The sequence below is a fragment of the Rattus norvegicus genome, chromosome 1 (genome assembly GCF_021556685.1).
Source record: "Rattus norvegicus strain SHRSP/BbbUtx chromosome 1, alternate assembly SHRSP_T2T, whole genome shotgun sequence".
Classification (NCBI taxonomy): Eukaryota; Metazoa; Chordata; class Mammalia; order Rodentia; family Muridae; genus Rattus; species Rattus norvegicus.
Window position 1 is genome coordinate 225,947,734 of NC_141534.1, and position 27,977 is coordinate 225,975,710.

The window sequence follows — 27,977 nt, forward strand, 5'->3', positions numbered from 1 at the left end:
TAATAAAAACATAAGAAAATTTATTAAAATTTTAAGGCAAAAATCATAATTTCAAAAGGTTAGACCTATGTCAGGTCAGGTGTGCTGACGAATGGTCATGCTCTTGAAATTCAAAATCAGACCCAATAGTATCACTTTCAGAATGTTCTAGCAGATTGGGTTTACTTTTGATACTCTTTGATGATACAGTCACTATTCTATTTTCTTTCTTGATAGAAACACATTTTTTCAAAGATTCACTTTTAATTGGCTCATTAAGCAAAGACCTCTTTTCCCCAGGTCCTTTGCCTTTTGAGTTCACAGGGGAGTCGGAGTCGGAATGCAGGTCCTTCCTGGAGTGTCTCTCAGCAGACTGCCTTCTGGAGGGCTCGCTTGCTGTGCTCCCTTTGCCTGAAGAAGACCTGCTGTGCTTTGACAACACCACCTCTTCTAGACTTCTGCCTCCTGAAATGCCATCTGCTGAAGGAGAGCCTGTTATAGCAATGAATCCCACTGCAGAGCCCTCCTGCTGCTCCAGGGCTACAACCCCCAGGTGGTCTCGAGAAGATCCTGCTGCCTCTTGTGTGGAAGCTGGAACCTGGTTGGTGTCGAGAGGTAAAGGAACCATAGGATCACTTGTAATCTTCTGAAACTACGAGGAAAACACCAAAGCCTGAGAGCACTACAGGGGTGGAAACCTCACTGTAACTGTGACTCTGTGTGTGTGTGTGTGTGTGTGTGTGTGTGTGGTGGGGGCACAGGGTCCATGGACATAGGATCCATGGAGCTACATTTAGAGGTGGTTGTGAGCTAGGGACTCTACTCAAGTCCTCTAGGAGAGCTGCAGCTCTCTCAACAGTCAGGCTGTCTCCAGCCCTGTAACTGTGATCTTACTAAGCAGTCAGTTCAACACTCAGAAGATTCTCCAGTTATACGTTTTCTTACAAGATGCCATGTGATTGGCAACTCAAAATTATATCTATATCCAGAGTTAGCTGTGTACTTTTAGAATTTTTTGTTCTCTAAAATTAGCTTCAATTTTCCACATTAAAAAAACAAAACAAAACTATTTCTAAGAAACCTAATTCCTAGCCTCTCTGTGTATGTGAAGCATCCAAAGTGTGGCATGACTGAGCGCCCAAGCCAGCAGCTCCTCAGACATGTCTTAGACTGGCTGTTGAGTCTTGGTGAGGCAGAAGGAAAATGTAGGGGCGGTAGGGCTGGGGTGGCGGGGGAGGGGGTGTCCTGTGATGGCTAACCTTTCCATCCATTAACTGGGGCTGTAAGCACACTAGTCTGTCTAGATTACTGATCTCAAATGTTCTCTGCACCAGTACGTGTACCTTTATCAGTGTCCCTTCACTGTATGCTGACTACATAGACGAGACATCAATACAGTAGCCATTACAAAACTTTAAATTCTGATTATCTCTTTACTCTCTTTCTTCAATGAAGGTTGCTTATTTCAAGTATAAATTATCATAAAACTTCCAGTTTTGTCTCTTTTCTTTTGAGATAAGGTCTCACTATGAAGTCTCGACTGCTTTGGAATTCATTATGCAGACCCGTCAGTCCCTGCCTCCCAAGCGCCAGGATCTAAGGCGTGCATCCCACCATCATGCCCAGCCCCATTTCCTTACTGACAACCATGCAGCTTCTGGAAATAGGCACAGACTTAACTCTGCCAGAGACAGTCCGCCATTCCTTTCTCTGACCCGGGGAACTCCTTGCTAACGGCTTGAACCAAGCCTGACAGGTCCACTTACACCGATGTCCTGCATTTGTCCTACAGCAGTCTGCTTCAGATCCAGATTTTCATCTTCAAGTCCTTTCTGTTCTTCCACAGGTGTGTTAACCGTAGAACTCATCTGGGGACGACCTAACAGGTGGAAATCTGACTGATCTATACCAGCCATAGTGGCAAGCTGCCCGAGCCTGCAGACAGGAAGGAGGAGGAAAAGGCACTCACTTGGGAACTTAAACTCACCTATACCCCCAACCATGAAATGGGTGTACAAATGATCACCAAGATTTAAAAATCTTAATGCCAATGCCTACTTCGGACAGTAGCCCCATCCTAACTGCTACCCTGCTCTGTGACCTCTGGACCAGATCATTCCATCCTCTAAGCACCCCGGTTCCCCTCAGGAATACATTCTGTATCACCTGACTTTCCACAGCAGCCATCGCCGCTTCATTTTAAATACTATCCAACAGGTCCACCTCTGCCGTCTCCATACATTTGACCCTCTCTCCTCGGCTTCCAAAACGGGATTGTTCCCTTCTAGCCACTATGCATTCACCTCAAACACTGCTCCATCAGCCTCCTTCAGCTCTCTCTTTTAGCAGTTTTCTTTGACTTTGAGGCTCATGTAGCCCACGCTAGAAAATTTTTATGTAGTTAAGGATGACTTTGAAGTCCTGTTCCTTCTTCTACCATTGACATGCTGGACTGCAGGTATGTGCCACGGTGCCTGACTGTCATCTTCTGACACTCCTGTTCCTAGGTGAGAACCCTGCCTACTCCTGTGTCTACAGCACCTGTGGAGATCAACTACATCCTGAAGCCTAGGGGTCAGAAGAATTTAACTCAAAACTTATTTAATAAGCAAGATGAATAAGAAGTAAAAAATCTCCTATATATTTTTAAATATTTTCAATGAAATGATCTTTAACTTAGTCTTTTTAAAACTATGTTAAGGGATATATTTATAGCAGACAAAACTGTATACAATTCATATGCCTTAACCTATCTTCACCAAGACACCCAAGTCTTCTTTATGTTACTATTTTATGATGGGTGGGCTTTCTAACAAGGCAGGTTTACCATTCTGCATTTCTTTTAAAAGGAATTCTCCACTAAAAAGCAAATCAAACATACTGTTGATAATCATGTTAAATGTCTTGTGGAAGCTAAAAATCATCAAGTTCCTCAGCAAGCTCCAATTGAAGCCAGTGAAGAAAGAATGGCCACCCTCCAGATATACCCAGCATCTTTAAGGAGATCCAAAAAGGCGTGGAACTTCTGAAAAGAATTCTCGATGCTGCCCAAGACTCCTTCATCGTCCAGGATCATGCTCGTCAATGACTGTGCTTGAAGGGCTTCAGACAGGGAGAAATTTATATTTCTTAGCTGGGCATTTTCATGTTCCAGCTACAAAAGAAGGTTGAGAATGTACAGTGTGATTTCCTCACAACTGTCTAGAAAAGTTCTCAATACCTAAACTAAAACATTTAAAAGTGTACTTAACGTATTACATTGATTTCTACCATCTAATTAACTAATCTAACTCTCAATCAATGAAGACATTAACCATGACACGTGATGACCGCACTGAGACACTTGGTGAAACTGCCTATGTAACAGGCAGAGGACAGAACAGTCAGTTTTACTGATGACTTTTCCTAAGAACACATCCCTGCCGAACTTCACACTGGACCACTGTGCAGCAGAGATCTAACCACCAGGGTTCATCTGATATTAGAAAACACAAGTCTGATCTAAGCAAAGTTATAACCCTGCTGTACTTAATCTACTAAGGACTGATCTCAACATACCAACCTTTTAAAAATATGTATGTATGTACTGCTCATGCATGGGCAACATGTATGTGGAAGTCAGTTCTGCCGTTCCATCATGTAGGGATTAGGATCTAACTCAGGTGGCTGGCTGGGCAGCAAGGCCAACCTTGCAGGCCCTGAGGTATACTGTGCTTATGTTAGAGCCTTCACGCTCAGCCACCACGCTCACTCCGCGCAGTTCTCTGTAGCTTCTTGCTCTCTTCTCAGGCAGCATATGCACCCAACCCTGACATTTCTCAGAAAGCCAGTTTACTTAACACACTTTTGGCTTATGTCTTCCAGTGTACAATTCTCGTTACAATACATACATTTTGAAGATGCTTCCTTACATTTACTTTGTAGTTAAAAAAGCACTACCATAAAACTTGTCAGTGTTATGCAAAGCAGTCCGACAGTCTAGTCCAGTGCTCACAGTACAGACTTCTATCTCCCGTGGCATTCTTCATTCCCTTAGATGTCTAAGTCTAACTTCAAACACCCAAGTCTGGCCAGCACAGTCCCCTAGCCTCAGCCACCCAGCACTGGCACTACCGCCATCACAAGACTTCTTAGAGTTTTTGCTTTACTAATTCACTGTGAGAAGACAGCCTGACCACTTACGCTCCATACACAGTATAAGCCAGGATAAACACAAGCTATTTCTTGTATTTTTCACAATGTACTTTTTGGAACATGTTTAACGACACTAAATGAATGAATGCAAGGTTAAAACAGTAGACTCAGTGCACAACACACTATGCCTTATCATTTTCAGGTATTTTAAAGTCTGTAAGTACAGAACAACTTGAAACCAAAACAAAATCAACAAATAACTCCATATGGGAGAAAGACTTACCTCACTGATGCGCTTGTCAGTTTTGAGGCGGGTCACTCTCTCCTCCTTTAGCTGCTTTAGGCACTCCTCCAGCTTCTCCTAGTCAGAAGATATGGAGTAATTCTTACAGGTAACTATGCTCTGATCCCGCCACTCTCCCAGCTACATAGGCCACTAAGAACTTAGGGCCAGAGCCAGAAGTAACCTCGGGCAGTGGGATGACGTCACTACTAATACCACCAAGTGCAGGTAATTACTAAAATGTATCAAGTTAGCACATTACAGAATCGCTTAAATCCTACTCTAACCTAAGAGTTGCAGTGCTTACTATAGAAAAATAGAGACATATAACAGTGAATCACCAATAAGAAATTAAAGTCACGAAAGGAAGTCTTATTTGTGGGTTCTTCATAATAGATAATTCTGTATCATTCTTAACATAACAAAATCATGCAACTGTAACAAAAATGCATACTTAAAAATGTAACACTTTAGGGGCTGGGGATTTAGCTCAGTGGTAGAGCGCTTACCTAGTAAGCGCAAGGCCCTGGGTTCGGTCCCCAGCTCCAAAAAAAAGAACCAAAAAAAAAAAAAAATGTAACACTTTTAAAGCACTCTATTGTATGGGAAGCATTATGCTTAGTTCTCTAGGTACTCCCTACCTTAACCAACAACCCCCTACAAGAAAAGCAGGACTACCCGCTAGGGCAGCAGGAGCAGCACATCCTCCATTGGCTGCAGATGGCATTGAATTCGGAGCAGTCCTGGCTACACCAGGGCTGACCCTGCTCTCCCCCAACACCAGAGGCTGGAAATACAGGTAAGCTACCAAACACACTGTGCATTTATGCTGATTCTGATCTAAACTATAGACCTTAAGTTTTAATGACAAGTAGTTAAACACCGAGCTAACGCCCTAGCCCCTGGGTTTTTATTTTAAAGGCTTCTGAAAATTTACTTAAACACAGAATTTTAATTTAGAAGTTTAGTTTGGAGCCATTGAGATAGGTCAGTAGCTAAATTTCTGGCACTCACAGAGTAGCTCATGACTGTTTCCAGGATATCTGATCCCTTTTCTGGCCTATTACTAGACACACATGTGGTTAATACACACATGACCTCAAAACATTCACATACATAAAATAAAAATCTTTTAAAAAGTAATGTTATATATTTAAGGAAAACAAAGATATAAAATATCTAAGTGTGTGTCAACAAAGTTGTTTCCCTTTCAACAAACTGTTTTAAAATATTTCTTCAATGGAAAATTTGAGTAATTTTATACCTATTTATTCAGTAATTTTATACATAATTTTATTCAGACTGTATATCTGAATATTGCAAAATGCTTTGATCATATCAAATTCCTTTTCACTTTAAAGACTGATCTTTAAAAACCTTCTGCCGAGTGTGTGGGGACAGATTTCTGTATGTGCGTGCAGTGCCTGTAGAGGGAGAAGAGGGCACTGGGCTCCCTGGAACTGGGGTTACAGGGAGTTGAGAGCCACCACTACTGACAAGAGCAGTAGGAACTGAACTCAAGTCCTCTGGAAAAGCATCACATGCTGTTAGCTGCTGAGCCCCTTTTCCAGAGCACGACTAATAGTTCCTAAAACTAAAATGTTTAGTACATTTTATGGCATGCTGCTGTGTATGTGAGGCACACATGTGTCAGTGTGTACATATATGGAGGTCAGACAACTTCTCTTCCACTTTGGGGAAAGGGGGATCCTGGCGATGGAACTCGGGTTATGAGGCTTGGCACCTTCTACTGAACCATCTCACCAACACATAAAATTCATTCATGGACAGACATTGTAAGCTCCGGTGTTTATGACTCACTTAATGATTTAACGCACCTACCACAGCTTGAGAAAGGAGACTACAGAGCGCCTTTCCTTTGCAAGCCAATGAGCTTCCTGAACTCACCTATATGGCACAAATGAAGGGCTACCAAAGTCCCACCCAATCAGGGACAATCTCTTGACATCTCCATTTCTGACTGGCTCTCCGCAGCGCAGCCAAGTGTAATGACACAGAACAGCTTCTCTCCCTACTGGAGGGAGTCAGACAGTGCAAGATTTGTGTCAAGTGTTCCTCCTCTCAGCACTCTTTTGGAAATAGTACCTTACTATGTAATTCCGGACTCTAACTCTCCATCCTCCTGCCTCAGCCCTCCTGGTTCAGAGGTATGTAACAGACGGACATTTTGAGGACCTGAAATACCCGTGTCCTGACAGCTTTCCAACACATGCCCAGGATTTGACACTGCTTCCAGCAACGAAGCCCACGTACTGAATGGTTTTATGTCAACTCGACACAAGCTGGAGTCATCAAAGAGGAAGGAGCCTCAGTTGAGGGAATGTCTCCATGAGATCCAACTGTAAGGTGTTTTCTTAACTAGCGATTGATGGGGAGGGCCCAGCCCATTATGGGTGGTGCCATCCCTGGACTGGAGGTCCTGGGTTCTATTAGAAGGCAGGTTGAGCAAGTCATGTAAAGCAAGCCAGCAAGCAGCATTCTTCTATGGCCTCTGCATCAGCTCCTGCCTCCTGCTTCCTGCCCTGCCCGAGTCCCTGTCCTGACTTCCTTTGGTGATGAACAGCAATGTGGAAGTCTTAGCTGAACAAACCCTCTCCTCCCAACTTGCTCTTTGGTTATAGTGTTTTGTTGCAACAACGGAAACCCAAACTAAGCCAGCCTATCACTCTGATATATCACATCTACTATGACTCACTTTCCTCATGGAAACTGTAAGATGTGTGAAGAAGAGAAACATCTTTTATTAAGCATTTATTCTATCACCTCTTATGTCTAGCACAAAGAAAGCAGGCAATAAGGAAGGAAGGGAGGAAGGAAGGGATGGAGGGAGGAAGGGAGGGAGGAAGGATCGAGCCTTGGCTATATAAGATGTGTTTAAGAATATGGTTTTCTTCAAATGAACAAGTAGAGAAGCTTCCCCTCATCCTCTAATCTCCATTTCTTTGCTTAAGAGTTAGTAGTTAAATTTTGGTTTTTGATTTTTTTTCCCCTAAAACCTGAAACTTCTCTGGGGGCAAAGTCCTGACCCATTAACTAGCAAATTCTATAACTCTGGGTACTGATTTCCTTATCTACTGAATACGTAGTGATTAAGTAAGTTAGCACAAATACAAACTCAGAAGAGCACATGGAATGCATAACTGATCAGTCAAAATGAAGGAACACGTGAGTTCAGTCAAAATGAATGAACACGTGAATTCAGTCAAAATGAATGAACACGTGAATTCAGTCAAAATGAATGAACACGTGAATTCAGTCAAAATGAATGAACACGTGAGTTCAGTCAAAATGAACACGTGAGTTCAGTCAATATAGACAGGCTTGTGATCAGTCTGTTCCCACACGCACATTCAGCACTCTAGGGCAGCCACCACCTGAGGCAGGCTTTTAGCCACAGACATGCACAGAAGGAAGTCCTCAGAGAGTACTCATGCAATAACCACCTAAGACTATAACTGCCCAGCACCACCCTCAGACCCTCAGGAAGCAACTCCTGGCAGGTCCCATTTCCAACTGCACAGTGAACACAGTTAGGTTCCCTCCAAGCTACAGGCTGCCCCAGCACTAATTCTAAGTGATGGCTTCCCATGTTGTACTGAACTACACTTCTTTCCACTCGCTTTCTCGTTTAGTTAAGTGAGAATCCCTTTTACTGTCTTTACTGTGGGCTTACACATTTTATCTGATTCTCAAAGTGAATATACACTAAAAGGGTCCTCAATACACTTTGAATAAGAAACTCTCTAGCTGCAGTTCCTAGCCTTGGTCTTCCTCAGTGACTACAGACACTTCTGATGTATTGTCTCCTGGGTTTGGTCACAGATCGGAATAGAAAGCTTGCCTGCCATGGATAAAGTATAGTTTCCAGCATTTAAACAATCAGAAGGAAAACAAAAAAGAACCACCCATTAAACTGACCAAGCTCTCTCTCTCAGATCTCTGGAGAAGAAAGCCAATACAACCCCCTGAGAACAACATTAAGGGTTTAAAGCTCCTCTGCACCTTAGCAGTGAACCACCCAGGCTCTGTACAGACTGCGGCGCTGTACTTACAAGATGAAAAGTGTTCCTATGTGGTCCACACAGGTTCTCTCCTAAGAGTCTATAATTTTGTAAGTGATTACTCTATATAAGTATTCTGAATTTTAGTTGTAAAAAAGTATCTGTGGCATAGATCTTCAGGGGATATGTCATGCTCAGGACTGAACCTAAGGCCTTTTATGCTGGCCAGGAAATTGGTTTGCCATTAAAGCTATATCCTATAGCTGGCTTTAAACAGAATAAATAAAATAGGGAACTGCCCTTCAACCATTAATGACATTTTAAGAAGACGCCATCTGGGAACTACTAGGAACTAGAAATCTGGTCCCTACCTACACACAAACCAGCTGGACCTTGACTGTGGACGTCCTTGCTCTCAGAAATGTGAAAATCAAATCTCTGCTGTCTGAGGCCAACAAACAAACAAACAAAGAAACAAACAACAACAGACGGACAGCCATTTCTGCATTTGTGAGTGCTACACCAAGACAGACCTAGTTTTAAGCAGTCACTGTGGGGGTGGTGGTGTGGCTCAGTGATAGCATGCATGTTGAACAGTATGAGGTGTTGAGTTCAAACCCAGGTCCCAGCACCTTGCCCTGATTACATGTGAATCATGTCACCCACAAGAAAAACTAAGACTGTCCTAGAAGATAAGGTCTCCCAGAACTTACTACAAATCAGCTCCAATTTAAAGTCCAAATAAAGCTTATGTTTAAGGTACAAAAATCTAAGTAAGCTAAATTTTCTTTTTTGCTTACCTAAACAGAAAAATACCCAGTTTTAAAATAAAGCATAGTTTCTTAGTTTTTTAATATCATGAATACCAGTAACAAACGTTTTTTTTCAAAGCCAGGGGTGGCAGCTTACATGGGAGGCTAGGAGAAGAGCAGAAACCCAAGGCCAGCCTGAGGTACAAGGACTTCAAGGACAACTGGAGCTATGTAAGACACTATCTTAGAACAAAAGAAGCTCTTTCCAATTTTACTTTACTAAAAACAAAGTTATATTTCAATCACGATAAGAAGGTTCAGCTAGTACTATCGTCAGTTTCCTGGCCTTTCAAATGACAGAGCTGGCTGAGGAGGTTTAGCCCAGTCAACGCCAGGCCACACAAGCATAAGGACCTAAGGTGAGCCTCAGAGCATGGGAAGAGGCAGGGTGTGGTGGTGGACACTCCCAAGCTCAGCACCCAGAAGAACGTGGGCAGATCTCCGGGGCTCACTGGCCAGGCTGACAGCAAATTCTGAGCCACTGAAAGACTTTATCTTAAAACCAAATGACTTCCTCAAACAACAAACCCAGTGTGGATGACAACCAAGGAATGACAGCTAAGGCTGTCCTCAGGCCTTCACATGCATATATAATGAGCACGTGTATAGATACACACACACACACACACACACACACACACACACACACACAGCTGACGATGTGTCAGTACTCGATTTCCTTAAGTTATTGTATGGTCACTAAAGTTCTTATTACAGTTAATATTCTGATTCTATGAAGAGGAAAAATTGGTGCCATGTTTTATTTTGTATCGTACACAACTCTTATCTCGCCTTGTTCTGTACCACTGAGGAGACTAAGAGTTAAAACAGAGGTCAAACAGACTCCAATGAGCTGCCTGGGTTTGTTTCACAATCAAGCTTTGCCAAGAAGTGATTACACTTTGAGATGGTCTTTGCAATGGTCACTGTACCTGTAATGTTTCTTGTCTTATGCTGGTTTTCTGAGGCACTTCATGGACACTTTCTGAAGAATCCTCAGACTCGTCAGTTTCTGAGGATGAAGGACTTTCTACTGTCACAGTCACAGGGAAATCTGATTGCTTAAATAAAGAGGACATGACTTATTAATACCATAAGCCAAATAGTAAACACCAGAGGTCACCTAATCAAATCGATCTGTCTAAAATAACAAGTGATCTTCTAATAAATCTATCTCACTGGTCCTTAGCCTAAAACAATCAGTAACAGAAAAATGCCACTAACGCATTCTTGCTGTTACTACAAAACCATGTACTACACATGGCTGATTACTGTTTGGCATTACACGTATTTGCTAAGTTCCTCCTAGACAAATCAAGTGGGGAGCCAAAACAACACTTCCTTTGCAGGTCAACTTTTATACCACAGATGAAAAATTTATTCTCTACTGTGAGACATGAAGAGTACAGAAGTAGAACTCTTAGGAGGAAAAGCATGAACAGAGTATGAAGTTACAGTGTAATTAATACATACTAGAATGGGTTTAAAATTAAATCACATCCACATACACACTGAAGCACCCCACCTCATCTCTTCCTCATCCTGCAGCCTGAGCTAGGGGAGGACCAGTCTGATTCTGTCCAGCTTCAGTGAGGTTTCCCTCTAGCTAAAACTGACGTGCTCACAACACTACTGAAAATGTACAGACTGAACCAGTGCAGGGACAGCTTTGCAGGATAAGCAAACTCTCAGTGACAGAACAAGATGGCGTCCTAACACCTCAGTGTTTAGACTGTAGTGCTGACACACAGGATGGTACATTAGATGCTCTCCTCCTCCTCTTTAGAGATCCGTGGCCTCTATGACCAACTACAGGAGGAGTGAGTGTGTGTGTGTGTGTGTGTGTGTGTGTGTGTGTGTAGACGTGTTTTAGTGATGAGCCCCATAACAGTGGTCAAACCTATTGTGAACATCAGCTTCTATGTTGCCTGGAGAAATGGGGCGTCTACAGATGAAATCACAAGGCCTCCCCAGCGTGCCATATGCATAGAGGTACAATGTCCTGTACCAAGGCACCAGGACAGGAATCAGAGACTTTAAATACATGTATTTCAGGAAGGGAAATCCATTTTACAAGGCTCCTTTCAGTTGATCCTGCTCTTTCCCTACTCTGATCCCTTCTGTTAGATATATGACACATACGTACCTGCAGGTGATTAGACAGATCATGAGTTTTGATTAATGGAAAACTCCTAAAAGGATACCAACAAATTCAGTTATATTTGATGCATGCACACTACAGGATCAAACTTATTTGTATTACGTACACTATTCATATAAAACCAGAGTACTAAACACCTCAAAATAAGCTATGGGAAACCAGACAGACTGAGCGGAATGGCTGACGGTTACTGTGCACATTCGGCTCCTGGGGATCCGCACGCTTTAGTTATCTCTTAGGGCACTCTGGGCAGAGGCTGTGCGTGAGCCGGCCCCTTCCAATTCCAGAATCAATAGGAGAACTACGCAATAGAAGTTCCCGAATAACAGCTGTCAGGACTAAGGCAAGGAAAGAACACCTTACCTGTTTCTTCTTGCACGTTCTGCCGTGCGCCAGGGCAAGAAACCAGACGCGCCTGGAGGCAGAGGGTCGGGAGCATAGGAGTCTTTACTGAGCCCATGTTTTCTCCCATTACTCACAGGTTTCTTTGTAGCTAAACCTAGGTCCAAAGAAGTAATTAAAGAAATGCACTAAAGCTCTACACAGTACCATTCACACTCCTAACACAACACAAATGAACAACGGACCATGACACTAAAACCATTCCAGTGCGAATAATTTATAAACTTTTAGAACAGGGTCTCCCAGGGTAGTTCAGGCTATACTTGAACTCACAACCCTTACAAGTGTATGTATTACAGGAATACCTGCAAATAGGCTAAAGGTTGCTAAGATGACGTTGTCCTCAATTTCATGGCTTTCAGTCCCCACATGAGTTAACACACACACACACACACACACACACACACACACACACAGAGAGAGAGAGAGAGAGAGAGAGAGAGAGAGAGAGAGAGAGAGAACAAATGCAAAATTTATCAAAAAACAAAAGGATGAAATGAGGGGCTTATATTGTCTTAAACATAAAATACATGTAGCAGCTAAATCCATATATTAACACTTAATTAGAACAAATCCTCATTCACTTTTAAGTTTTTGTCATTGAAAACAAATAACAAAGGTTTACTACAACAGTTCTATTTCATCTCAGTCCGAGACTTTTAGGTCAGTCTTCTAGTGAGATCCTGTTCCAAAAAACCCCCAAAATTTAATAAAAGCAAAATAAAACAAAATAGTTGATGTGCTTATCTTTCTGGCCTCTTTTACATGTTAGAACTTCTTTACAGAGTTGGACTGCCATCTAAGTTACTGCATGTGCAGTAACATAGGACATATTTCTTTTAAAGTTAGTTTTTAAATATTTATTCTTATTTTATTTGGATTGGTGATTTGCCTGCATGGATGTCTGTGTGAGAGTGTCAGATCTTAGACTTACGGACAGCTGTGAGCTGCCACATAGGTGCTGGCAATTGAACCCAGGTGCTCTGGAAGCAATCAGTGCTTTTAACCATGGAGGCTTCTCTCTAGTCCCCCAACGTTAATTTTCGTAAAATTACACTGATTTGTGTATGCATGCTGTGGCACCTAGGTGGCAATCAGAGAACAACTTGTAGGAGTCAGTAATCTGCTTCCACCACAGGTCCTGAGAACTGATCTCAGACTAGGCTTGGTGGTAACTGCCTTCACCGACTGGCCATATCAGTGGCCCAAAACAAGTATGTCACAGTGTAACTCACTCATAACCACCATTTTCTGCATATATTAATGCAAACATTACATTACAGGAATCTTGTTCATCCTGTGCTATTGCATTTTTCACTTTATTACTATTATTTTTAGGCCAGAGTCTCATGTAGCCCAGGCTAGCATCAAACTTGGTATATAGCTAAAGAACTTCTGATCCTCTATCTTCCCAGCACTTCCATTTTTTTAAGTGGAACATTAAAACTTTCATTTTTATAAGTGAGAACAAACATCTCAGTCTATGGCAGTAGGCCACGTATGACTTCTTATAGGCATATATCATTTCATTTCTTTGATTTTCAGAAAATGCTAGCTTTTGTGTGTGTGTGTGTGTGTGTGTGTGTGTGTGTGTGTGTGTGTGTTTCAAGACAGAGTTTCTCTGTGTATCTCTGGCTGTCCTAGAACTTACATAGTTGCCTAGGCTAGCTGCAAACTCAGAGCTCTACCTGTCTCTGCCTCCCCAGTGCTGGGATTAAAGGCATGCACTATCACCACCAGGCTGTGTTAAAATATTTTTAGTTGAAATAAAAAAAAAAAACTGGTATGTATCTTGTCAAAAAAAAAAAAAAAGTAGAAGTTCTTACCATCTACTTGAACACATATTCCCAATATAACTTATTCAACAATATATAAGCCCTGTCCTTACTAAACTCTACCCAGCAAGACAGCAAGACTGGTCAGCTGACCTCCATGTTTCCAAATAACGGAAACAAACAGCAAAAAAGCCGAGAAATAAAATTCCTCTTAGTGCACTGTGCACTGCAGCCACAGCTCCACTCTCTCCAGCATCACTAAGAAGCCAATGCCTGCTCTTCTAATGTGTAATGCCTGGCCATGTGTCACTACTAAGGCCACACAAAGGCATAGGCATACCTTTTTCTTCATTTTACAATATTGTATCAAGCGCCAACTGAAACACTTTGAATTCTTACACTATAACCTTTAGGTAACAGTATGATACCCAATCCCCAGTTACACACTCTATCTGCTGCTAAAATACTGCTGCTCTGAACTTGAAGCTGGCAGACACCTTCTTGACATGGCAAGCATACAACTATTGTTCAGGACACTCATTACTATTTACTACAAATAAACTAGTTAATGAAAATGTACGTCTTTTTTGAAAGAAGCTAATATAGCATAGAAAGTTACCACAAACATCTTTCTGGATATGGTTGAGAATAAACATTTTGTTTCTTCTATTTTAGTCTTTATGGTTTTACCACACACACACACACACACACACACACACACACGTGTATATATATATATATATGTGGCTGCAGTGCACGGTGCACTAAAAGGAATTTTATTTCTTGGCTCTATTGCTGTTTGTTTCCGTTATTTGGAAACATGGAGGTCAGCTGACCAGTGTCTTGCTGGGTAGAGTTTAGTAAGGACAGGGCTTATATGCATGTGTATATGTGTATATATACATACATTGTGTGTGTGTATGAGAGAGAGAGTGTGTGTGTGTGTGTGTGTGTGTGTGTGTGTGTGTGTGTGTGTGTGTCTTTCTTATCAGACCTGGATTTGTTCCACTGTCACTCTTTCTTACCACAAGAACGTTATGTGTGCTAAGGGAATGTGTTCTCAGACTGGACTGTAGCTCAGCTGTTAGGAGTGCTTGCCTGGCATTTATGAGAGTCTAAGTTACACCCTTACTCATCACCCTGTAGTCATTGTGGTACTTGTCTGTCACCTCAGCATTCCGGCGGTAAAAGCAGGAGGATCTGAAGTTTAAGGGTACACAGTAAATTCAAAACTATCGTGGGCCAAGACTAGGAGTGTTTTGGAAAATAAGTTATTACAAAGTTTGTGCCTGTAATCCCAGCACTTAGCAGGCAGAGGCACGAGAGGCATAGAAAATTCAGAGTCAGTCAGAGGAAGACCATATCTCAAAAGGAAAAAAAGAAAAAGTTAAAAAACTTTTTAGAAACACAAGAATATCAGAGCCCAATTACATAAAAAGTATACATTTGGAAGACTCTCAGGTTTATGTTACAAACATTAGTTTTCATCACGTTTTCTCATTTATTATATGAGTGTTTGTACAGTCTGTATGATGAGTGTGAGCGTGTGGGTGGGTCCACGTGGCTTCTGAGGGTGGAGCTCAGGCTGTCCTGCATGAAGGCTGGTGCCTTTACCTACTTGCTAGTCCTTGATGTTACTGTTACACAAAGAATCTTTCCATTTGTACCCAGTCACAAAACTAATAGCCTAAGTTTCAGATTACCAAATACTTAGAAGTTTATTTAGATACTATAACACATATATACTAGAGGATGGTGTTGGCTAGTTTTATGTCAGCTTAACAGCCAGAGTCATTTGGGAAGAGGCAACTTCAATTGAGAAAATGTCCCCACCAGAATGGCCTGTGGGTAGTGCCACCCCTGGACAAGTGGTCCTGGAGCATCTAGGCAAACAGGGTGTGCAGGGGGTTGGTTTGGTGCTGCCATGCATTCAAACGCTCAATACTGGCCCCTAAGATCTGCAGACCCTCACAGACACCAAAAAATGCTATGTAAACCTTGCTCCCAAGTTATCCCTGAGTGGTTAGTAAAGGTGCCTACAGCCTTGCTGGGCAGAAGAGAAGGATCAGAGGAAAGGTTCCCTAGGCTTGGGGTCTCACACAGGGACTAGGAGGAGAGTGGGAGAATAATGAAGGAAGAGCTTGCCACAAGGTAGCATGGCTCAGGAGCACATGTTCACAAGGGCTGGCCTGATGGACAGGAACAGACCAAACGAAACATGGCCGTGATATCTTAGGAGATTTTGACAGGGAAACAGACAAATAGCATAGAAGGTTGATCTGCCCAGCTCTAGTGTGCAAAGCTTATTATAAATCTAAACGTCTCTGCATCCTTTATTTGGGAACTAAATGATCTGACGTGTTGGTAGAAACCCCTACTAGATATTTAAAGGCAACAAGGGGGTGTAGCTAACATCCAGAACAATAATAACCGCTGCAAGGCTGAGCAAGCCGGCAAGCAGCCCCTCCCCCATGGCCCCTGCAGCAGCTCCTGCTTCCAAGCTCCTGTCTTGAACTCCTGTCCTTACTTCCTTGGATGACAGACTGTGGTGTGGAAGCGCCAACTGAAGTAAACTCCCTCTTCCTCAAGTTACTTTTGGCCATGGAGTTTTGTCACACAACAGAAGCCTTAACTAAGACAAAATGCTTTTCTAGCTGGGTATGGTGCTTACCTGCACTGCACTACAACTACTCAGAAGTTTAAGATAAAAAATCATAGGTCCCAGGTCAATCCTGGCAACAGAGCAAGAACAAATCTCAAAAAAAGGAAGGAACACTTTCCTAAAGTGTTCCAGCTCTAGATCACAAAGCTTCAACACTGGTTTATATTATGGTATTTATATCACTGAAATGTGTTATCTGATTCAGTCAATTAAAAGAAAAATCAAGTTGTGAATGTGGCTCAGTGGTAGAGCACTTGCCTCCCATGCATGGGATCCTGGTTCAATCCCAGCACTGTTTGCTAAGTAAGCCAGCATCAGAGAGCACGCCAAATCTCAACTGTAAATTATGAAGAATAATCACCATTCAGGAAACAGTCAACAGGATGAATATTTTATATGTAAAAAGCAAACAGTTGTTAACTTAAAAAACAGTAATGTTTATAATCCTTCCAAAGGATTCATTTGCTATTTCTACCTGCCATGAATTTTCATAACTTGGATTAGAATAATTATAGTGTAGGTCCCAGAATATACTGCAATCAGCACTGGTTATTAACCAAGAGATGAGACCCTACTGTTAACATACTAACACATGGTAGGGTGAGTGCTGGTAACGTAAAAAGCACAGACAGACAGTCATTTACCAACTCGAATAGTAGCTTTTCCTTTTCGACTGCTTCCTAGGACGATCGTTTTCTTTTTCTGCTTAGTGGTTTTGGGCAGTTCCTTCAGTGACGGGGACGTTACCCACTGGTACTGGAAGAGAGACGGGTTGCATCAGATAACAGCACGCAACTTAGACGGACAGGAGGAAGGTGTGCTACACTAATAAAGCTTTGCAATTTCCAGTTCTCAGATTCCAAATTGGATAATGATACAATATATTAAAAAACAGAAAAGCCACCTGATTTTACTTCAGATAGCAGAAAAATATTGACAATTTTACTAAAAGCAGAAGAAACGATAACTAAGCGGAAATTCTGCCCACAAGACTGACAGGAGTCATACCTCTGAAGTTGCACTCCTTCCGTTCTGGAGAACCTTTCTGATAACTGCTTTCATCATAGAATGATCTGAAGTAAAAGAAAAGTGAGGCTGTTCAAGGTGCACCCCAGTGACCAGCTGCCTACCTACAGACAGAAGGCAGCTTCCGCTTTGCCATACAACTAGACGACATACTTATTTCTGCTTCTGAACGCTCTTCTTCCTCACGAGCTTAGTTTATTGTAATGCTGTGCCCACTGTCCACCAGCGCTCTAGGTCTGAAGTGGCTCTGGGACCTCTGCATAGAAAATTAAAGGTTGCACTATCTTACCCTCAGCCCCCCCAAAAGGGCAACCAACTAGCACAGCCAACCCAAGTCAGGACACAGCTTCGACAGTGCTCTGCTCCCAGTCACTCTCATACTGCTGCCACCACTGGCGTGGCCTCTGTGCTAGCCTCCTCAGGAAGGAAAGGCTACTCTGACTGAAAGGCTACTCCGATTATGCCTTTGTCTATCGAAGCTCACTTAGCTTTGTCCTTTCCTGGCACCTAACACTGTCAAGTCCCTGGCTCCTGATTGACCACACAGACCAAGATTGATTGATTATTTATTAATTTATTTGCTCATGTGTCTGCTGGCCTGTCTGTCAGGGCACAATGTGTATGCAGGTGCCCACGGAGGGCGGCAGATGGCACTGGATCCCTTGGAACTGGAGTTATAGGCGGTTGTAAGTGGTTTGATGTCGAAGCTGGGAACCAAACCTGGGTCACTGCAACTACTGACCGTCTAACCACTGAGCCATCTCTCCAGCCTCTGCCTTGTTTTTCCTCAAATACTCCATCCCTCCTGCCGTCTTGTACCTACACATACACACATGCCTGCTCTTAGCTCAGCTGTCCACCCAAGTGTCAGTTCTCCAGCCAGTACCCCATTTGTCCTATTAAAGTTTTTTGCACTTTTACCACTTTATTATCGACGTACACACTTACATTTGAACTCCCTTATTGATGGACAGCAAGACTCTGGCTGGTACACTGTTATATGCTTAGTATCTGAACCACTGGTTAGACGCATACAAAATCTAAAATTTCTTTACAAATTAGCAAACAAATGAAATGTCCCTCCTGAGAGTCGGAGATTCAGATGGACGTGAGGGAGTGCTCTGAGACAACAGTCTTACCACCTAGGCTCAATGGAGTCAGTAGCCACCTGAACAACTTCCAGGCACAACTCATTTAGAACACTACATCAGCTGCTAAAAACACAGTTATAAAACAAGAAAATAAGTACACTAAGTTTTTAATTTCCAATATACAGATTCAATTTTAAGGCATTTGTCAGGTAATTTTTAAACAGATGACATACCAATAAGTGGGTTTTTCCTTATATCCAGAACGACCAGGGTTCTGTTGGTTTCCAAGGCCTCCAGTAAAGCCTTCGCCCCTTCACTGGTAAGGCCGCACTGCTGCAGGTCAAGTGCTTTTGATGAAAGACAACAGGTCACTTACCAGCTCCACACAGTTTAACATAGACAATTCTCATTCATGCCTAGGACATTCCTGAACAAGACTGGCCAAGGCAGTTTTTAAAATCTTGGGTATTAAAAAAAGTCAGAAAAGCATATGCAAAGATAGTAGTAGTAGTAGTAGTAGTAGTAGTAGTAGTAGTAGTAGTTGTTGTTGTTATTGTTGCTATAATAGTGCTACAGAAGGAAGGAGGAGGAGGAAGAAGGAGAGGAGGGGGAGGAGGAAGGAGAGGAGGGGGAGGAGGAAGAAGAGGAGGGGAGGAAGAGGGGGAGGAAGAGGAAGAGGGGGAGGAGGAAGAAGAGGAGGGGAAAAGGAGGAAGAGGAAGATGAGAAACAGTAAGAGGAGGAGGAAAGGAGGAAGAGGAAGAGGAGGAAGAGGAGGAGGAGGAGGAAGAAGAGGAGGAGGAGGAGGAAGAGGAAGAGGAGGAAGAGGAGGAGGAGGAGGAAGAAGAGGAAGAGGAAAGAAACCTCTTCTACAATGTGCTACAGTGACTTTACTCCACCCCCTCATGCAGAGAAAGTAGCTCCCCACAATATGAGAGAGAATATCACACACAAGTATCAGTTCTTGTTGAGCAAGAATGCTGACTAGTTCTTGGACTCACAATCCCGAATTCCAAAGGTATCTCAAAAAACTATTCTTTAAAAAGGAGAGGGCTGGGGTTGGGGATTTAGCTCAGTGGTAGAACCGCAAGGCCCTGGGTTCAGTCCCCAGCTCCGAAAAAAAGAAAAAAAAAAAAAAAAAAAAAAAGGAGAGGGCTAGAGAGATGGCTAAGAGTCTTGCTACTCTTCCAGCGGACCTGGGTTCTATTTCTAACACCTACTAGCAGCTCACAACAGTAACTCCAGTCCCAGGAGACCCTCTGTGGGCAGTAGGTATGAATGGTACACAGACATAGGTAGAGAGGAAACATCATATACATTAAATAAAAGAGTGCCTACCCTGACTTCTCTCTATGAAGGAGTGTAAGCTATACAAGCAAGCAAACAAACAACAAAATAACTTCCCCAAGTTGTATTGGTAGGTGTGGTGGTCTGAGTAAGAATGGCCCCCATAGGCCCATATATTTGAATGCTTAGTTAACAGGGAGAGGTGTGGCCTTGAGTAGGTGTGGCCTTGTGTGTGTATAGGGTAGGGGGCAGACGGGGTGTATATCACTGGTGGTGGGAGACCAGCCTCTCTCCTCCTGCTGCCTGCTCCTGCTGATGCAGAACACAGCTACTGCTCCAGCACCATGTCTGCTCCCATGCCCATGCTCCCCACCATGCTGATATTGAAAACCTCTGAACCTGTAAGCAAGCGTCAAACTAAACGCCTTCTTCTGTAAGAGTGCCCTTGGTCATGGTGTCTCTTCAGTGACTTAGACAGTGAGTTTTCTATCGCAGCAGTAAGAGCAGACTAGGTTAAGAAGCAGGAAGAGTCTTGCACAAGCAGGAGGAGAGCTGACGCTGAACCTGAGCTGCCTGTGCCCGACCCTGGACTTCCCAGGCCCCAGAACTGGGAGAAATAAACTCCTGCTGTTTAAGCCAGCCTGTAGCATTCTATAAGAGCCCAAACCAAGACTCCTCTCGACACACAAGATATAACCAACTGAGCTGTTAATAGCCATAAATCTCACTAGAACATCAAATGAACACCAGCTATGGCAATGAAAGCCAGGGCAGCAAGACGGCTCAGTAAAGAGGCTGCCAAGCTAGAGCACTCGAGTTCCGTCCTTAGAACCTACATGGTTGGAGGAGAAAACCAGCTTTAGCAAGCTGTCCTCTGCCCTCCACATGTGCACCATGGCACACATACCTGGAACCACACCCACATCCAAAGTAAATAAACAAGTGTTTGTATTTAAAACTCTTAAAATTAAAATAGCAATCAGGTATGCTAGAGTATACCTTTTATCCCAGCACTCAGAAGGCAGAGGCAAGTTCTGGGAGTTCAAGACCAGTTACACAACAACTTCCAAACTAGCCAGACTCTGCATAGAAAACAACAATACATACATACATACATACATACATACATACATACATACTTATATACACCTTATATCATATATGGTAAAATAGTAATAAAGTGTGGTTGTTGATTTATTTAATTAAGATCATATATGAAAATGCTTTAAAATGTGCATACAGCAAAAACAATTGTGGCACTAGATTGGCACTCAAGAATCCCTGTACTCTCTCACTCTCTCTCTCACTGTCTCTGTCTGTCTCTCTCTTACACACACACACACACACACACACACACACACACACACACACACACACCTACCTGTAAATAGACCCAGTGGCTATAAGCTCTAAGTATACAGACAAATCTATTTTTTTAAAGGCTGAAAATATGCCAACATGAACAGTAGTGACTTCTAGATGTTTTGATTACAGGTAGCATTGTTTTCTATGGAGAACATATGTGACTTCCAGATAAAAGTACAATAAAAGCTGCTAGAGGGTTTCCAGTTCCCAGAGCTCATTTAACTTACCCCGAAGCCATAAATCCTCACTGAGAGAGTCTGCAAAAGCACTTGCACCCTGGTCACCAATGAGTGTGTTGCAATTCAGTGTGATGCGCCTTAAGCCGGCCATGCAGTCAAGATCCGGCCTCCTGTAGCGAAGACTCTCAGCCCAGGTCTCTTCATGTCTTCTCATGGTTTGATACTTCAAAGTAACAGCACAGAATCAGATGCTGGAGAAGGACACTAGGCATAGCTGACTATATACCATCCCCACCCCCAAGTACAAACATGGCGGCAGTCTGCTCTCAGAATATCTCACCGCAGGGCTTGAGGTGTGGGAACAGTCACAGGTGACAGCTACTCAACGGTTATGTAAAAGGACAACTCACTAAAATTTAAGAAAAATTATTTTCCTTTTCTGCCACACTAAAGAACTGGTTTAACATCACTACAGTTCTAAACTCTATCCTGTCCTCTACTGATCTCCACTATGATTTAAATATTTACCATGTATCATGATTATTCATAAGGTATAAAGTGCTGAACAAATATTTTATGTATACTGAAGTAACAGAATGCGTGCGTGCATGCGTGTGTGCGTGCGTGCTATACTGAGGTTAGTTCTCAACATCCAGAGCCATGGGCATGCTCAGCAAAGTGCTCTACAACTGAGCAGTCAGGCCAACAAGCACAGCTTACAGACGATAAAAAGACGCATTCAGAGGCTGTAACATCATCTTTTAACCCAACAGCTCACATATACTTAGTCTCATATACCTACCATCTTAGCATCCTAGAACAAGCAGAGAGTCGGACGTGCCTTAGCCAAAAACTATTTGACTTGTAATCACAGTTGTAGCCTTTAAGACTGTCCAATTCTCTAGATTCACCAGGGAAACTGCCCATCCCACCCGGGACACTGACACTACAAGGAAAAATAAAAGCCTTCCCGCTTGAATGTGAAAGAGCGAAGCAGCTGTGAAAGGGCACCAGAAGGAGGAACGCTGATGCTGCTTTTCTATTAAGGAGGCCACATAAGAGCAACAAGCAACAGCAGAGTGCGGCTTAGGGAAGGAAGGCAGCGCACGAGACCCTCGGAGTGAACAGGGATTTTACAGAGGTGAAGTGACTTGCCTATGGTCGCAAGATATCAAATGGGTGAAGGCTAAACTAAAGCCCCTAGCCTAGCATCCATACACTAGGCTAGTGGTGAGGGCTACAGTCAGAGCTACTCAGTAGGGTGAGGCAGGAGCATTTCAGGTCCAGGGTCTGTCAGGGTCACAGAGTAAGTTCATGGCCAACCTAGGCAACTTACAGAGAACCAGTGTCAGACTGAAAAGTCAAAAGCACAGCTAGGATATAACCCAGTGGTAGAGTACTTGCCCAAAGTGTTGGCTTTAGTTCAATCCCCAGTAATCCCCCAACACACACACACACACACACACACACACACACACACACACACACACACACCCCAACAAAAACCTCACAAAATCTTATCACCATACAGAAAACAGAATCCATGTTCTTGCCCATTATTGATCACAAGGGTCTGAGTTTACTCTGCAAAGGTCCAAAAGTGAACATCTGCAGCTCCATGGGTCAGATTCCTTTGCCAACCACTCAGCTCTGCTGATGGACAGTTACCATGCACACAGCTAGGCAGGGTTGTGGTCTTGGGCTACATTTGGCCCACAGCCCTTAGTTCTTTGATCTGTGCCATCAAACCACAAAAGCAAGGCAGCTGAGGTGACACACAGCCCTAATCTAGCACTTGGAGGAAAAGGAAGAAGCAAGTCCCAGGCCAGCATGGGCGGCCCAATGAGTCTAAGCACAGACTGGACCACAAAGCCATATCCCGTCTCAACCCCACTAACCCCAAACAAACAACAAAAACCTACAAAAGGCTCGTGTCAAACTGTTAAGTAACTTCAGTCCTAATGTAGTAGTTATTACAACTCTAAAGACTGTATGAACTGTTTTTATTAGTTTATAAATCACAGTAGTTAAGAATGATGTCAATAGGTGGAGACTAATAATAATATAACGTTTCCTCTGGTGCTGCAATGTTTTCAACAACTAAGATAACAAGTACTATTCATGAAGTATTATGCTTTGAGTCTTACTTTTAACAATAAATACGTATCTTTAAGGGTCAGAATCCCAAGCTCACAATGACTACAACTTGCAATAAATTAAAATTGCAGTCTCCATATTGATAAGACAAAAATTACTGCAACCCCACAGCGAAGTCTTAATGTGCTTAAACCACAGCGTTCATGCAAAGGTCACCTTTAAGATCTTGGCCATATGACTGGCTCCTTGCCACGTCAGATTGCATCCTGTGAAGTTGACGGTCTTGAGAGTGACGGAGTTCTTTATACCTTGACAAATAACTAAAAGAAAGAAAAAGACTCACAGTGAGACCGAGTGCCTACCAGTGTGGTCAATCCTGTTTAATTGCTGTCTTCAGGCTATGCCAGTTTACAGATGTACCCCAAAAGTCACTTTCTACAACCCTCCCAGCCACTAACAGATTGGGTGCAGTAATAAAGTACTGTTCTAGATGTCAGAAAAGGCTTAATTCTACTAACTTGCGAAAACTGAATACTTTAAACACTGCCTATTGATATTTGGACATTGTAATTGCATTTTAAGGCTGGGCGTAGTGGCACATGCCCAGGATCCCAGCACTTGGGAGACAGAACTTTGTGAGTTCAAGGCCAGCCTGATCTACATAATGAGTTCCAGTACAGCCAGAACGATACAGTAAGAGCTTATCTCAAACAAACAAACAAACGCAGCACAGCCATTTCACTTGGAGATGGAGATGCCTTAAGGTTCTCTTTACATCCTCACTATTGCCCTTCTCACAACGATTTTTTTCTTCCCATTTTTTTTTTTTTTTGAAACAAGGTATTTCTGTGTAGCCATAGCTGTCCTGGAATTTCCTCCCAAATCTGAGTGGTCGCAAACTCAAGATATCCTCCTGCCTCTGACTCCTGGGTTAAAGGTGTGTGCCACCATACCCGGCTCCCACCAATATTTCTTAAAGGAAAACCATAAACTAGGAGCAAACACGAATAACAGAATACCAAACACTACAAGCTATGTTTTATGGCATAACACAACCTCAAATAGAGTTCAGACAGTAGTAAACGGGATAAGCTTTTCGGGTGGGAGGGTCAGCATTTGAGCAGACACAGGGAGGCAGCGCAGGTGGGAGCAGCAGCCCAAAGAGGCAGACAGGGTTACGATAGCACACACACAAATAGGAGACCATCCTCACAAGACAAGCGTTAAAGGACTTGACTCACTTTCTAAACCTCCATCTCCAACTGGACAGTTTGCAAGAGACAGGTGCACCAAAGAGGCTGATTTACTCAATCCCTTAATTAAAACAAAGTAAAACATGTATTGATTATTTCCCCACCAATACCAACTTTCAAATTCTGTAGGTCACATGAACAAGGCTTACCTTTGTTAGACTAGTCAAATCTCTCTCTCTCAGAATCAGCCCATTTAGCTCCAGATTTCTGAGCACGCCTGATACACTTAAGCAGCCTTTAAGAGCCTTACATAACTGGAAGCTTATGTCTTTGGATCTTACTGAAGGAACTCGATTTCTACAAACTCTGTGTGCATCAGCACCTAGAACAAATTCAGTTAAATCAGTGATGTCGATCATGCAATTTTAGTAATATAACTCCTCAGTGCCAAGTCACAGAAATGAACCACGTCCTTAAAGAGAAATTTCAAAGCCACATGAGATACAGAAACACAAACCATACATGGTGGTGTTTCTCACGGAAGCAAAGAAGTTACACCTAAGGCATGGCTTCAAGAAAGTCCTCGATTTGCATAAAGGAGAAAGAGAGAGTGGGAGTGGACTGTGTGTGTAAAAAGGGACCCAAGCCTGACACCTGCTGGACAATAAAAATGTTGCAGGTGTGAAAAGAAAGGATGAAACTCAAGAGTAGGCTTTTATAACACAAGTGGTGAGGACCAAAGCTACCATTGGTACAATAAGGATGGTTAAAAAAAATGTGCCCCAATGTTAAACCAATTAGACAAAGGGATGAACAGAGAGAGGCACCCGAAACACACAGATTAGGAAAAGCACCCCCTCCGGTAGGCCTGGCTAGAGCACAGCTCATTTTCCAGTGCCTCTGTAAAGGAGGCACAAACTGCAGCGAGTACATGCTGGTTCTGTGCTAAGTGAGATCATTTACACAGAGGGAAACTGAGTGCTGGTTCTGTGCTAGGTGAGACCATCTGCACAAAGGGAAACTGAGTTCAGGCACAGCAAAGCCAGCCAGGAGCTTACTTCTTCAATAGTACAGTCAAAACAGCTGGGAGAGAAGCAGCAGTGTCTAGGGGGTTAATGCCCACAGCCCATACCCACTGAATATGAGACATAGCAATGGCACAAAGGATGCCTGAAGGGAAAGGGTCTCCTTATACCCTACATAAAACACTAGCATGATCGGGTAGGCCTGCCTTGATTCAAGGCACCTCTCATCTTTCCTTAAATTTGGGTCATTACTATGGCAGTCAAGGGATTCTTCAGAGGTATAAACACTGTCCTTGAAGGGATCACAGATGCTGCTTATCCCAGACCTAGCAAAGGGCCAGACTTTCAAGCAGTCACATTTGCCCCTAGCTAATCACACCCTCCCTTTCCAATAGTAACTTGCAGACACTTCACACACATAGCATGCTTTAATCCTGAGAATCCACAACAGCCTTGCTTCAAGGGCTTTATATGTGTGAGAATTAAGAGTTTAAAACATGAAACTCTCAAACCCTAGGTTGTCTCCAACACCTGTCTTCCTTATATGATACCACTCTTAAAAAGAAAGAAGGAAAGAAAAAAAAAAGAAGGGAAAGAGGAGAAAGAAATTAGGAACTGAGATGGTCAGACTGATAAAGGTGCTTACAGGGAAAAATGTTGAGACCCAAATTTGGATCTCCAGCAAGGTAAACGTCTGCAATCTCTGTGAAGGAACAAGGGATGATCCCAGGGGCAAACTAGCTAGTCAGACAATGGAAATCAGCTAGTCCCCAGAGTTCAGGGGGTGGGGGTGGGGGACAAAAAACAATAAAAATCCCTGCCTCAGTAAACAAATTGGAAAGCAACAGATGAAGACATTCAGGGCCAACATCTAGACTCTATGCACATGGCAACATGCATATGTGTACACATGCAAACATGTGCATATATATATGCCACATACATATACACACAAAAAACTATTTGTAAATCTAAAAATAAAAGGGTGGGAAAATCAGCTAGAAAGATGGCTCGGTAGTTAAGGGCATTTGCAACACAATCTTGAGGTGTGGAGTTCCAGAAACCAGGACCCACATAAACTAGGCCTCAGGAGCAGGATTTTTAACTCCAGCATGGAAGGGGGTGGAGTCAAGAGGGCAGTTGGGGCTTGTTGGCTTCCAGCCAAGCTGAGAAAACAGACCCTGTCTCAAAAAAAAAGGGGGGGGGGGTGGAGAGCAATCAAATGACACCCAACACACCTTTCTGGCTTCTGAGTGTGCACATATGCCAATATTAAGATACACAAATCAGTAAGGAACATTCGTATTGGGTAATTTTTTTGGCTTACTGGGCAGGTGTTCATGAATGACCACAGAAACGCCACAAAAACTTGGCTTGGGAGTTATAAACAATTTGAATGAAAGGAACTTGCAAACATGTTATCTGCAAATAACCAGAGTCAAATGTTTACAACGATTCGTCAAAAATAGTCCCTTGGGCTGGAGAGATGGCTCAGCGGTTGGGCACATTGCTGTTCTTGCAAAGGATGCAAGTTCGGTTCCCAGCATCCATATGGTGGCTCACATATGGATTCCAGGGACTCCAACCTCAGACTCTTTTCTGGACTCCGCAGGCATTGCACACACACAGTGCACATAAACACACACGAGGGCAAAACATTCACACATAGTTTTCTAAAAATCATAAAAGACGTCCCTGAAGATTTTTTGTTTTGTTATACATTTTGTATTAAACTTGCAATTACGAATGAGGGGAGACTGTACATTTAAACCCCTAAAAAGAAGAGAGCAGGGTCCATTTGCTAATTTATCCTGCATATTCCCCTCGGGGAGCACAGCTGGTCATCCTCGCTGTAGTAAGGGGCAATCTCGACTTCTACTCCCTAGCTTGACTACTCCAGACAACCGCCCGACGCGACAACCTCAGTGGAGGCGGCGGCAAAACTCCTTTGTGGCTAGGTGGAGGCCGCTTCGCTGCACTGGGCTCCCTCCTCTCTGCCCGAACTCTCGCACCTCCGGACCGTAGAACTGACTCCCCGAGCCACGGCTGGAAGGAGCTCTTGATGGCCACCAGCGGCAGGTCACGGTTCACCCTGAGCGAGCTGAGCAGCGGTGCCCAGTCCACCGCGCGCAGCCGGTCGGCATTGAAGTCCAGCACGCCATCCCGCAGGCAGGCGCGCACGGCGGGCAGCGGCGCCGAGTCCTGCAGCGCGCACAGGTACTCATAGTGCGAGAAGAAGTCGGTCGCGCAGTCGCGACGGAGCTTCACAGAGTCGATCATGACCCGCAGCCCCGGGGACCTCCACCAGCCACCCCGCGCCGCCTCCCGCCGCGCCCCGGGCGGTTGGCGCCCGCTCAGCCCGCTCTGCCGGCTCTAGCCACTACCGTTCTAGCCACTCGCGAGCTCCCGCGGGCGGCGTGCGCACACCGCGCTGTGCGTCGGCGCGCTCGCTGTGCGTCAGAGCGCAGGCCACGCCCACCAGGGCG

General features: G+C 43.5%; 1 protein-coding gene across 8 annotated transcripts; it reads right to left on the bottom strand.

Moving 5' to 3' along the window:
- Cep78 (centrosomal protein 78) lies at window positions 1-27,896 on the bottom strand. Of its 8 annotated transcripts, none has more exons than NM_001440099.1 (15): window positions 27,504-27,896; window positions 24,676-24,848; window positions 24,515-24,587; window positions 23,490-23,593; window positions 21,225-21,399; window positions 18,581-18,694; window positions 17,239-17,303; window positions 16,875-16,986; window positions 11,755-11,890; window positions 11,377-11,422; window positions 10,163-10,291; window positions 4,397-4,474; window positions 2,967-3,133; window positions 1,746-1,914; window positions 4-456 (listed from the first exon to the last, which is right to left on the bottom strand). In NM_001440099.1, exons 1-15 carry the CDS (start codon window positions 27,769-27,771, stop codon window positions 430-432), a joined length of 1,836 nt encoding a protein of 611 aa, NP_001427028.1. In that variant the 5' UTR covers window positions 27,772-27,896; the 3' UTR covers window positions 4-429. The 8 variants fall into 8 exon arrangements, with proteins under 8 accessions (XP_087442207.1, XP_087442198.1, NP_001427028.1 ...); NM_001440098.1 differs by having other exon boundaries at window positions 4-459; NM_001440096.1 differs by having other exon boundaries at window positions 4-577.
- Between the last annotated feature and the right edge of the window lie 81 nt (window positions 27,897-27,977).